General features: G+C 37.6%; 1 protein-coding gene across 6 annotated transcripts in view; it reads left to right on the top strand.

The window, feature by feature from the left end:
• The window catches only part of IDE (insulin degrading enzyme), a 98,169-nt gene that overhangs the window by 29,989 nt on the left and 54,703 nt on the right, over positions 1–13,477 (top strand). For all 6 annotated transcript variants that reach the window (XM_088128987.1, XM_088128989.1, XM_088128988.1 and 3 more), the window contains 5 exons: positions 801–1,008; positions 2,965–3,134; positions 6,159–6,281; positions 10,519–10,631; positions 10,867–11,029. In XM_088128987.1, coding sequence (XP_087985113.1) covers positions 801–1,008; positions 2,965–3,134; positions 6,159–6,281; positions 10,519–10,631; positions 10,867–11,029 — 777 coding nt within the window. The remainder of the gene's footprint in view (positions 1–800; positions 1,009–2,964; positions 3,135–6,158; positions 6,282–10,518; positions 10,632–10,866; positions 11,030–13,477) is intronic.

The raw sequence follows: 13,477 nt of genomic DNA, 5'->3' as shown, positions 1-13,477 counted from the left end.
TGTGAATGATACTGCTCTTAAGATTTGTTTTGTATTTTTAATTAATGTTCTGGTTTGTGAAGGTTTTTATTTTATAAGGCAGGCAATAATTCCATTAAATGTTTGTCTTAAAAGTATTTGTATATTATTCTTAAATAGCCATGCATTTTACTTAGAGGAATGGTAGGGAAATATTTTGATATATTCTCAGCCTATCTAGGCTTGTATATTCACTGTAGGATATAGGATGGGAAATAATATATTTAAAAGAAGGAAGAGAATACTGATATTTGGAGTTTTAAATGAAAAATAAGGGCAGCTGACTTAAATAAATGTATGCAATAGTAAATTAATATGTGAGATTATATATAACACACATGTAATGGAAAATTATTGTTAATTCTTCCCTAAATGTTCCTTGCATGTATTTCCAAAGTCGATCATTATTTGAGTCCCATGTTAAAATTTCCTTTTTCTTTGCAGTTTCAAATGCTTGGATAAGACCTTCACCTTTGATTTCTTAATAGTATAATTACTATAACTTCATTGGAGATTTACATGGAAGAATAGTATGGAGAAGTTGTATAGTAGCTCATATATTCTAGCATGACTAAGCTACAGAGTAAATGAACCTACTCAGTTGATTTCATATGATGGCTTCCTTTTTGAAGTAAACAAAGTTTCATGTACCACACTGATTTAATTACAACTTACCTGTTTTTAAAAACTTAATCTAATTGTAGTAATTGTGCGGAATTACTTTACTTTAATAAAACTTAATATTTTATGATGACTTGTTACTTTTTTTTTCTTCCCACAAGGATCGTTATCTGATCCCCTTAATATTTCTGGGTTAAGCCATTTTTGTGAACATATGCTATTTTTGGGAACTGAAAAATACCCAAAAGAAAATGAGTACAGCCAATTTCTCAGTGAACATGGAGGGAGTTCAAATGCTTTTACAAGTGGAGAACACACCAACTACTACTTTGATGTCTCACACGAACACTTGGAAGGTGCTCTTGACAGGTAAGCATATCTTAATTATTCAATATGTATATTGTTAATCACCATGTGATTTTTACTGGGAGTAAAAGTTCACTTAATGTACTCTGTACTTCTGGCAAAACCTTTATTAGGCCAAATTGAAATTTTAAGTCAATGCAGTTATGATTCCTTTTCATGGAACCTGGAAAATATTGAATTTAGTGTTACTACAACAAGTTCTTACATGGAAGGAAGAGGACATTGTATCATCTAGCGGCCATACAAATTTGTTAAATAAATAAATAAACCTTGCCAGCACTATTACTTGAGGTTCTGTTCTTTTCCATCACTAAGCAATCCTGTCCAATTTAGTTTTTATTGACTTTTGTTACATAGAAAACCAACCCCAAATATACCCAGCTTTGTTAATATATGGATTTTGATAATTGTTTTCTGTATTTTCAATTAGCCAGGTGTTATGCATCTCCTGATAGGATAGAAGCAATTTTGACTCTGACAGCTGGGATTTACGTTTTCAAACGTGAAGAACTTACAAACATTTGATTGTTTCTTCTTCAGAATAAGCTTTGGGAGAATATTTATGTGAAAATAATCTATAGTTGCTAAGTGTAAATTTTTATGTCTGAAATCTCTATCATTATGTTTGACCAGGTAAACTGGTATAGAATGAATCACTCCATAATCTGCTTTATCCTTTTTGCTTTCTCTAACCAACTTGCCTAGTGAAAAGTTCTTGAAACTTCAAAGGTTGGAGTTATTTTGTACAAATTCAGTTGATATAATAAAGAGACTGCCTCTGTGGAGTTTGGATTATTTCCTCCTTTCTGAAATAATTAAATATTTACAAAATGTGAATATTAAATAACTGGAAAAAGACTGTTGACATTTTGGATGTAATAGCAGTAAAATGTAAGATATTTTATATAAGTCCCTTGATTGATACGTAGAAATAGTTTTCCAGTGAGAAAAAATTCAGCAATGTTAGAATGTGTAAGACTTCATATCTGGGTTTACATTACCTTACTACTTTATATAGCTATGAACTTATTACAGGTACTCCTCACTTAATGACCATTTGTTCAGCGGCTGTTTGAAGTTACGATAGTGCTGAACAAAGGAACTTACAACCCGTTCTCCAAGTTCTGGCCATCGCAGCACCCCCTCAGTCACGTGAACAAAGTTCAGGTCTGCCTGCATTTACAACTGCTCCCCCTGCTGCTGCCTGCCCCCCCACCCCAGCTGACCCTCCATTGGGCTCATGATCCTGGCCATGTGCAGGGGAGGCACCATGGAAACATCCCATAAGCCAGTGGATGAGAGCTACAGGTGGGTGTGTGTGTGCTGCACTGCACACCGGCCAGGACCTCCTTTTGCATGACGGCCAGGTCCTCCTTTTGCCTGGTGGCCAGGTCCTTCTTTGTTGCTGTGGCTAGGACTGCCTCTCTCGAAGGAAGGACCTAGCAGGTGTGCAAAAGAAGGCCCCGGCTATGCTAGCATGAAAGAAGGCATCGGCCAGCACACAAAAGGATGGTCCTCTTTTCATACCGGCACAGCCAGGACCTGCTTTCGTGCTGGCCTTCTTTTGCATGACAGCTGGGTCCTTCTTTCACAAAATGTATGCTAAGATGTTCCACATGGGTTGCAGATTGCCCATCCCATCCCATCCCATCCCATCCCAACCTAATTCAGATTCTTAAACTGATAATTTGTGCTCCATGAAGTGAATTACAGTGGAACAATTACTTGGGGGTCATTCTGTAATTTCCAGCTACAGTGATCCAATTGAGTAAATTAATATAGACGTGAGCAGAGTGTAAAAGATCAAGGATGAAAAGGTAATGAACAAAAGTTATCCATCCTGAACTAAAACTAAAGCTATGTTGTACTCTCCCATGCTGTATATATTATTTTAAACTTTAAAAATGTTACAGTGATTCAGTACATTAATTTGGAAAATATCAAACTTCCTTCATACAGGTTTGCCCAGTTTTTCTTGTGCCCTCTCTTTGATGAAAGCTGCAAAGACAGAGAAGTAAATGCTGTCGATTCGGAGCACGAGAAGAATTTAATGAATGATTCATGGAGACTATTTCAGCTAGAAAAGGCTACTGGAAATCCTAATCATCCATTTAGCAAATTTGGCACAGGTAAATAAGAATGCAATTTTACATCATATGTTCTCTTCAGCTATGGGGATACGATTCCTCATCTTTCTAAACATTCAGTCATTATAGAAATAAAAATATATGGCATAGGGTATAGAATCTTCTTGATGATGCAGCCTTTAGAATTATGGTAATTAAATTTCCTTGATTCACTGACAGTGGAAGTAAGAAAATATAGAAGGAAGGAATTAGAAATGGAAGGAATACCTAATTGTAAGTAATTTTGATGACATACAGTAAGTCAAATCTTGTTCATCTATTCATCAGCATTGTTTATTTCATCAGGTCAAGCTAACCATTGAAATCAAAGGACCTAACTATAGTCTAAATTTATGGTATGCATGCTCTGCCATCATGTCTTGGGTATGCAGATTCTAGTTGGAGTAAGTGCTTTCATAGATTAACCGACCATTTAGGGATTCATAGGTCATGACTAGCACCTTGAGATGCACCTGGAAACAAACTGGCAATCAGTGTGGTGCCCCCAATACTAGTGTTATATGATAATATTGGGCTGTTCCCATTAACAAGTAGACAACTGCATTCTGTACCACTTAGAGTTTCCAGATGGTCTTCAAGTGCAGCTCCAGATAAACCGTATTATAGTAGTCCAAATAATGAGGTGAGGAGGGCATGAGTGATTTGCTAGTGCTTGTTCCAAGAACAGGCTTACTTGGGGCATCAGCCAAAGTTGAGTAAAGGCTCTCTTGGGTATGGCTTCCACATCCTTTTTTGGCAGGATCTGTGAGTTCAGGAGGCCCCCAAAGTTATGGACTAGCTCCTTCTGCAGAGCATGACCCCCATCTAGGCTTGAAGTTGGTACTGTCTTGGACTCAAGAAAGTTTCTGAATCAATAGCCACTCCATCCTTCTTGGATTAAGTCAGCCTATTCCTCCCTATCAAGAGCCTTACAGCCTTTAGGCACCAGGTCAAGACTTCTACTGCAACTGTCATCCAGCATTACTGGATAAAAGTTCATTTTTGTCTTGCATGCTATTTGGAACGCTCTTATTTTAAGTTGTTTTTTAAATGATATTTTTCTTTAATAATTGCATTTTCCAAAACAAAGCAAGGCTAGGTACCTGTATTGCAGGTCCTTATATTGTTATAATAATGATAGTCTGTAATCAAAGTGTGTGTAGGCTTGAAGAGTTACGTTTAATAACTGTTTCTTCTTAATTATATCCATACTTGACTATAATTACAGCTGTTCATAAACAGAGTTAATTATTTTATATGTCTCTATTCTCATTATTTTAGGATGTTGTCTTCACACACTTATTTTATTGTTTCATGTCTTAGGTTTATGTTCATTATTATAGTTTGTCAGCTTGGAGTGGTAGGTTTACTTTGTATAGCAGTAACATTTGAGACAGCGTGTTGGGAATAGAAGTTCTAACCTTGGTTTTACTTTTTCACTGCCAGAAAAAAAGCAAAGGACAGTGGAAGTATTAGAAAGTCTTACATTTTGACTAGACAATTTAATTTTTTAAAACTAAATTGTAGAAATTGCTCTCCTTGCATTAATACAGAATCATGTTAAAACTTCAGTGCTCAGAAATAAGTTAGTGACCTGCAAGAACAGCCCAACACAATGTCAGCCTCCACCCATCCTTCTCCAGTCACTGACCACTGCCTTCCATTTCATCCTGGGTTGCTGGACTACCTGCTGCTGTTGGAAGGGACTTTCCCATGGAGGACCATAAAAGACTGGACTTTTTCTTTTTTTTCTTTTTTATATTCACCAATTGAATACTAAAATGTTAAGACTTTTCTTTTTTTAAAGCAAAGTTTTTCCAGCAGTAGTGGACTTCCCCCCCCCCATAAACTGGGTCATACTGGCAACGGTTCTACCAGTTTACCCTTCTGGTCTGGGAGGCAGAAAGAAAAATAGAAACTCTAGTGTTTTCAGATTTTTTTTTTTCCCTTACCAGCCCATTGGGCACAAAGCTGAAGAATGGATCCAGATAAAGACTACTTAAGCTGACTTCATTTCCAGTGGGTTGCAGCATAGGAGACAAGCGGGTTATAGCAGCAGTGCAAAAGAACCATTAATGTTAAGCCTCGCTATTCCTTGACTAAGACATTATAGTGCATTAGAGTGGGAAGGAATGATGAGTATTCTCTTTTCATTTCATGCAGTTGTCTTCAGAAAAGACTAGTTGATTTATAAAAACAAATTTTTCCTAAGATATTCCCAGGCCTGGAGTAAGGATGTTCGTGGAGCCCCTGTCCATTTTTTTTTTAAAGTTACTGATGTGGTTTTGTCCAGGTGGTCCTATTTTTTTTAAGTTGTGGGGTTTTTTAATTATTGTAAACTACCAAGAGTCTTTTTGGAGTCAGGCAGCCTCAAAATCCAATAAATAAAAAAAAATAAATTGAAATTACCAAGTTGTAGGCTTAAATGTTCTCAACACATTAGGATCACAAAGCATAGCTTGATCTTGATTTGTAGTGAACACTTAACTATAGGTTCACTGTTCATATACCATGAGAAATAGGCTTAATAAACTAGGGTTTGGCTTCTTAGTAGAAAGGAAACATTCTAGCCAATGTCATCGTCATCTTCTTTTTTGCTTTAGTAAACCATAGTTTTTTGAATCAGGAAGACTGTGATTAAAGTGATAAGTGAATACTACTTTTTCTCCTATCTTGGTTTGAGGTTGCTAATTGATTACCTCTATAGGTAATGTAGAAATCACTACACAACATCTATTCTTTTCTGTCCCTGAAGAATTCAGTTCTAAATCTTGAGTTACAAATTATTTTTCCCAATTCATATCATATACATTTAATGCATCTAACTGAAGCACCATGATCGTATGGGAAACATACACAGGAACTCCACGCATATTGTGCATAATGTACTCAGCAGCTTTTCCAAAACTCATGTTGTGATCTGGCTGAAGAATATATGCATTAGCCTCCCATTTGGTTGTAGGATGCCCCATTCCCTGCTATAACTTTTTTCTTTAACACATCTTTTATTTTACTCTTGCTTTATAGGGAACAAGTTCACTTTGGAAACTAGACCAAACCAAGAAGGAATAGATGTAAGGCAAGAACTGTTGAAGTTTCACTCCACTTACTATTCATCGAATTTAATGGCTGTTTGTGTTTTAGGACGGGGTAAGAATGGCAAGCATTATGAGAATTATTTTGAAGTATTTAAATGTTATTCATATTTACATAATATTAGTCCTTTAGGGAATTAAACAAAGGCAAGCTTCATGTTCAGTAGTAAAATAAAAACTTCAGTGAGTTAATAACTTACTGGTTATAGTAGTACCTTCATTTGATAACACAAAAAATATTAGAGTAGAGATGCAAAGCACTCTGGGTATTTGCAGATTTTTTTCTTTTCTGCCCTCTGTGGCTATTAGCATCACTGCTCTTTCTCTAAATTTTCCCTTTTTATTGTATCATAAATCTTGATTCATTGTATTGTTTCAATATAGTGATGTTTATATGATATGATTAAGATTATTAACATTCTATTATTTAGATAGCTTAAAGTATTGAAAATAGGAAAGAAAAAATTCTCTCAATATTAATTACAATTTAGGATGTCAATATTTAAAGCATAAAATTATTTGGCCTTTTCATCCAAATATTAAAAAAAGAACCACTGCAACTCACATTGAAGTATTGATTATGCGATAATGTTTTGATCTTAAGCTAATTACTTATTAAAACCTCTGTTTTATTGTGTGTATGTGTGCCTGTGCGTGTATCTCTCTTTCTCTCCATCCCCCTCACCCTTATGGGTGGTATGTGTCTTCCTCATTCTCGGGTCCTTTACTAGAAGCCTGGGAGTTTGAGGGTTCTGTGCAGTATCTTAGCTATTCCTAGCACTGCACTCTTCTAGACAGAGAGCTCTGATGTTGTTCACTCTCCCAGCTTAGGAGTCACAGCCCTGAGTGTTCCTACCACCTCTGGGACCATTTTGGCCTTTACTGGGACCACTTTGGCCTTTACTTTCCACATCCTCTCTAGTTCCTCCTTCAGGCCGTGGTACTTCTCCAGCTTCTCATACTCCTTCTTCCTGATGTCACTTGGCACCACTACATCTATCACCACTGCTGTCTTCTGGTCCTTGTCTACTACCACAATGTATGGTTGACTGGCCAGTACCTGCCTGTCTGTCTGGATCTGGAAGTCCCACAGGATCTTAGCCCTGTTATTCTCCATGACCTTCTGTGGAATCTCCCATCTAGACTTGGGAGGGTCTAGCCCATACACTGTGCAGATGTTCCTGTACACAGTGCCAGCTACTTGGTTGTGCCGTTCAGTGTATACTGTTCTTGCCTGCATCTTCCACTCTGCCACTATGTGTTGGACTGTCTCTGAGGTCTCTGCACAGTCTTCACCTTGGGTCCTGTCTAATGTGGTAGACCCCTGCTTCTATGGATCTGGTGTTTAGTGCCCGTTCTTGTGCTGCTATGATCAGTGCCTCACAGCTGTCTTTTAGTCAGGCCTTTCTAGCCACTGGTAGGATTTCCCAATGTCAGCCACCTCAGCTGTCTGTCAGTGGTACATCCCATGCAGGGGCTTGTCTTGCCATGGCACTTCCTCCACTTGAACTTCCTTCTATGTCTGCTGCTGCCTCAGGCATTCTCTCAGCAGCTCATCTTTGGGTGCCATATTACTGATGTGCTTCTGGATGCTCTGGGTTTCATCCAGGACAATGGCTTTGACGGTCACCAGACCCCACCCACCCTCTTTCCAGCTGGTGTACAGCCTCTGGGTGTTGGACTTGGGGTGAAAACCTCCATACATTATGAGGAACATCTGGGTCTTCACATTGGCAGCCTCCATGTCCTCCTTTGGACAGCTCACTATACCAGCAGGGTATCTGATGACTGGCAGGGCATACGTCTTGATGGCATGGATCTTGTTCTTCCCATTGAGCTAGCTCTTGAGGACCTGCCTTATCCTTTGGTGGTACTTGGATTTTGCTGTCTTCCTTGACTCCTTATCGTGGTTCCCATGTGACTGTGGGACATCAAGGTACTTGTAGCTGGTCTCTATGTCTGCTATGTGGCCCTCTGGAAGTTCCACCCCATCATTCTTAACTACCTTCCCTCTCTCTACTACCAACTGGCTACACTTCTCCAGTCCAAATGACATCCCAGTGTTCTCACTGTAGATCCATATCAGGTGGATTAGCGAGTCGATGTCTCGTTCACTCTTAGAATACAGCTTGATGTCATCCATGTAGAAGAGGTGACTGATGGTAGTTCCACTTTTGAACTTGTATCCGTATCCAGTCCTTGTGATTATCTGGCTGATGGGGTTCAAGCCTATGCAGAACAACAGCGGGGACAGTGCATCTCATTGGTATATGCCACACTTGATGGCCACTTGTGTGAGCTCTCTTGGGTTGACTTCCAGTGTTGTCTTCCACAGTCCCATTGAGTTCTTGAGGAAGGTCCTTAGTGACTTTGTATAATGCCAGGCATTAACAGATCCATGTGTGTGGCACTGAGTTGCAGGCTTTCCTGTAGTCAATCCAGGCTATGTTCAGATTGGTCTGTCTGGGCCTTGAGTCTTGGGTGACTGCTCTATCTATGAGCAACTGGTGTTTTGAGCCTCTGGTGGTGTTCCCAGTGCCCTTCAGTGCTGTGGTCATGTCCTGGCCCATATGGTCCTGTAGCTTGGTGTCTTGGATGCCTGATAGGAGTTTCCATGATCAGTACTGTCCTTCCTTGTGTTAGCCAGTCTGGGTGGGAGCCTGCTGCTAGCAGTTGGTTCATCTGTGCTGCTAGGCATTCATACACTGTTGTTGATTTCTTTAGCCAGTAGATATAGATCATGTCTGGGGCAGGTGCTGTCCAGCTCTTCGTGTTCTTGACCCACTGTTAGATGTCTGCTACTGTGTTGGTGACTGGTTTTTATTCTGGGAGATTGGTGTGGTTTGTCCCGGGTACTACAGCCACTTTGTTCTGGTGTTATGTGTCTTCTCTTTCTCCCATATGTTCTTCCTGTACTGTTCAGCTTCTACTGTTGGTTGCTCTGTTGTTACTGTGTTGTTGCATTGCAGTTGGGAGTACACCTTGGATGGTTCTTTGGAGAACAGGGTATTTATTTTCTTGGCCTCTGTTTCTCTAGTGTACCTCCTTAGCCTGGCAGCCAGTGCTGTGAGCCTTTATTTAGCAGTCTGTAGGGCTTCATTTTTTTGTAATAATGTTATTAATTTTAAAAAAAGAATAGTAAAAATTAACAATAATAATAAAAAGAAATTAGGAAAAAAAATAGTAAAGATCAAGAGTGCAGGAAAAAAGAAAAGAAAAAAGAAAAAAAACCTGACCCTCATTGCAACAGATATGTAGCAATATATATTAAACTCATGCTCTAAATTAACAACATAACTTCCATTATTTCTGTTAACCCATATTATATCTGTCATCAAATCCATAAATCATAATTTCAAATATATTCTCTGAGTTTAAGTTCCCAGTCAGATATTGTTGAGATTGTGTCTTTCTTCTATTGTTGAGCAAAGATTATTCTTGCTGCTGTAAGCATATATTTTATTAAATTATGATATTTCTTATTGATTTTTTCTGAGATTATACCTAGTGGCAAAAGTTGCGGTTTCATTTCAAATTTAAATTACAAGATTTCTGCATTATACTATTTATGTCTTTCCAGTACTTTTGAGTTCTTTTACATGTTCACCACATGTGATAAAATGTTCCTTCTATTTCATGGCATTCCCAACATTTATTACTATATGATTTGTCTATCTTAGATATTGTTGATGGAGTTGTATACCATCTACAAAACATTTTGTACCAATTTTCCTCTAACTTATAACTTGGTGTAAATCTTATATATTTAATTCATAATTCTGCCCAGTGTTGTATTGTAACTGTTTCTTTAAGGTTTTGTCATACAGTTTTTTGTTTGTTCTGCCTCTGTATCATATTTAAGTAAGAGTTTGTATATCTACCCTAATAGGTGGTTTGATTTTATATGAGCATTTCAAATTCTGTTTTTTTTTCCCTTAATGTCCCTCCTTCCTTCTTGGGATCTGATTTTGTTTATATTATGCAGTGTAAAATACACTGACTGAATTCTGGATACAGAATTTCTGTAATAAGAGATAGGTATTCTAAGTTTTTAGATGTGTGGTTAAAAGATAGCCTACTGGGGCTCTGTTTAGAAGAAGCAGCTAAGAAGTCTAAGAGATCTTCTTTTCTAGACTTTTCCAATAAGATATCTTCTAGATGTGTAAGAGTTATATTATCAGAATTCCCAGTAAGCTAGAATTTTGGAACTTAAAGTCCAACTCACTTGAAGGACCTGGAATAAGGGATGCTGCTTTTAATTTTTAGTGATTTCTTTTCATTCTTTTATGCAGAATCTTTAGATGAGCTAACCAGTCTGGTGGTGAAGTTATTTTCTGAAGTAAAGAATAAAAATGTTCCATTACCAGAATTCCCTGAACATCCCTTCCAGGAAGAACATCTCCGGGTGGGTTTGAAACTTTCAAGATTATACTTTTGTTAAGGAGTAGATAGTAACAAGATAGTATTGGAGGTTCTCTGTAAATCATAAGTCGAGATTGTTATGTGCGGGCTTAATTATCTGTTTCCTGAAATTATAGTAACCATTCCAATAGAAACAGTTGATAGCTCTAACCTTTATCTTACAAAGATAAAAAGTTTAAATAAGGTTTTCCTCTTCTTTTTCCCCCCCAATTTTACAGCAACTTTACAAGGTGGTACCTATTAAAGATTTTAGAAATCTTTATGTCACATTTCCAATACCAGATCTTCAAAAGTACTACAAATCAAACCCTGGCCACTATCTTGGTCACCTTATTGGGCATGAAGGTCCAGGAAGTCTTTTATCAGAACTGAAAGCTAAAGGTAAGATAACCCAAAGTTAATTGGTATACTACTTGCATTAAACTTGTTACTAAGACTTGTGGAAATGCTTCTACAGATTGCCTTTAGGATCTAAACACATTTTATAGCTCTTGCCCTTTGGTAGGTCTGTGATTTTAGAAGTGCTAACAGGATGTTATAGAAATATCAGAAGAAGAAAGTAGGGCCCACCAAAGTGGCTTGCAAAAGCTCACCCATATCTTTCTATTATATATGTATCTTGCGTACTAGAGAGCCTTCTCTTGTCCCTTTGGCAAGCTGGAATAGAACTTCTCTTTCTAGTTGCAAGCTATGTTTAGTAAAATATATGGCATCTTCACAAAAGATGGATTTCCATCAAACTTGTTTTTTTCTCAGAGAAAAATGTTATCACAAGGTGTGTTAACTTCTCATGGTTATTCTTTTTTTCCCCCTAATAAATGAAATCTCATTATGATGGTGCATAGAAAAGACAGACCATTTTTTCCCCTTAAATTTCATTTCATGGAAAAGAAGAAGCATGAGAAAACTACAAGAATTTATTATCTTGTTGTGATGCTCTCATATAATAATTGATTGTGTTGATTTTAAATAAACAGGAGGAATATGTGTTCAGAAGGAAAAGCACTGACCCAAAAATTCTGGATGCTTTTGTAGCACCTTAATCTTTAACATATCAAGCTAATTTAATCTGTTCAATTAACTTTAAAGGGGAACTGTTTCTCACTGTTAAAATATGAATACCTAAAAGAATGCCATTTAAGTCTCAAGATTAACCCTGACATGCAACCCTCAAAATTATTTTTGTAAAATAAAATAAGTAAGATAAGGTCTGGGAGGACTTAGTACATAGTCCTAAATATTCTGACTGTGGCAGTAAACTGCTGTCCACAAATAGGCACTCTCTGTGCTTACTCCATTTGGCTGACAGTCATAATATTACATTTGTGTCCACTGCCAAAAATAGATTAATCAAGCCTGATGCAACCAGTCTTCCTCTGAGAACACTTCCCTGGGAAATGTTGTTGATGGCTATTGTATCATCAAATTCCTCAGCAAGTATTCTTGTGCTTGCCTTGATTTGCTCCAGACTTCCATCATTTCTGGCTCAATTATTAGAGGCATCCTCCATTCAACATAGACACCTGCAGAACCATCTGTATGGTTCTCACCCCCTTTTTAGGGCTTTGTTCACCTATAGCAAGTTGATCAGTAAGCACCTTGCCTTACTAGAAAACAAACCCAAGAAGCAAAAGGTTCCTTCTGCATAGGGGGTTGATATTTCTAAAACGAAAAAGGCAGTGGCACTATTCACCCATTACCCACACTCTGGTTCTATTATTACTACCATATCTTCCCTCCCAGCCTGTTTTTGATTTTACCTTTTCTAATACTAAGCATCCCTGGTTATGCAAACTCTGCCTACAGTTAAACCATGGGGTTGCTGGCTGTGCCTTTCAGGGCAAAATAAGATCCCTTTCTACTTTAATTTCAAGAGAGTCACTTTGCTGAGTTCCATTCTTGGAACTGCCCATCACAGGACCAAAAGGTAAGTAGATGTTCAGCCTCTTCTGAGTTCTGTTTTCCATATTGTGGTTACCCTCAGTTACCATATGATGATGCTCTATTTTTATATCTTTCATTCACATTTGCAGATTAGAGAGATATAGAATGGGAAAGTTTGCTATTACAATTATCAGTCTTACTCTACCTAAGAGGATGCAAGGTCATCCTGATATTATCTTCTCCTCTTCACTATATCTTACTAACAGGAAGAATCTTTTTTTCCTCAGGCCTGAAACTTAACATAACAAGCCACTTTCTTATTTCAGTTTTGCAATTGATTCTAATTTCTGTAAGTATATAAATAACTACCAAGCTTCCTGGCCTCCCTGTCAATTCTTGAAAATTATCTCAGTGGAAAATACTATAGCTTAGTGCAAAAACTGCAGCATTTGATGCACCAACAAGACAACATGCCCAAACATTTCAAACATTTCTGGCTATAACATTATTGGACCTAGAGGACTCAAATCCAATTTGAATGAAATCTCTAAGAGTCTTTTCCTTCTCATTTCTTTCTGAAATCCAGATCAGCCTGTGGAGGTCTCTGTTTAGAAAAAAACAGATCTTACACATAGCAGTTACTTCACATGGCAAAGGCTTACAGCTTCAACAGACATCATCAGCTGGTGACCAGATTCATCAAGTAGTCCATTCCAAGGCTTATGCTTCAGTGGCTGTACCTGCTCTTTTGTTTCTCATTAGGTCTGTGGAAGATATTTGAAGAAAATTGCGAATTCCCAATGAGTAGTTCAGGGTAAATTAGGATCTCAAACTCATGTAATTCTGATAAATATGCCAAATATTGAATGCGGTGAGGTAATGTCCTTCTACTATTCTGCCCTTTTTCTGTATTGTAGTTCAACAATCTTGATAAGAATACAGTCA

Source organism: Python bivittatus, unplaced genomic scaffold (genome assembly GCF_059951505.1).
Source record: "Python bivittatus isolate LINGU-HERP-01145 unplaced genomic scaffold, Pbiv_v1 ctg000780_np1212, whole genome shotgun sequence".
Classification (NCBI taxonomy): domain Eukaryota; kingdom Metazoa; phylum Chordata; class Lepidosauria; order Squamata; family Pythonidae; genus Python; species Python bivittatus.
Note: the sequence above shows the minus strand (reverse complement) of the source record. Positions and strands in the feature narration are given on the sequence as shown.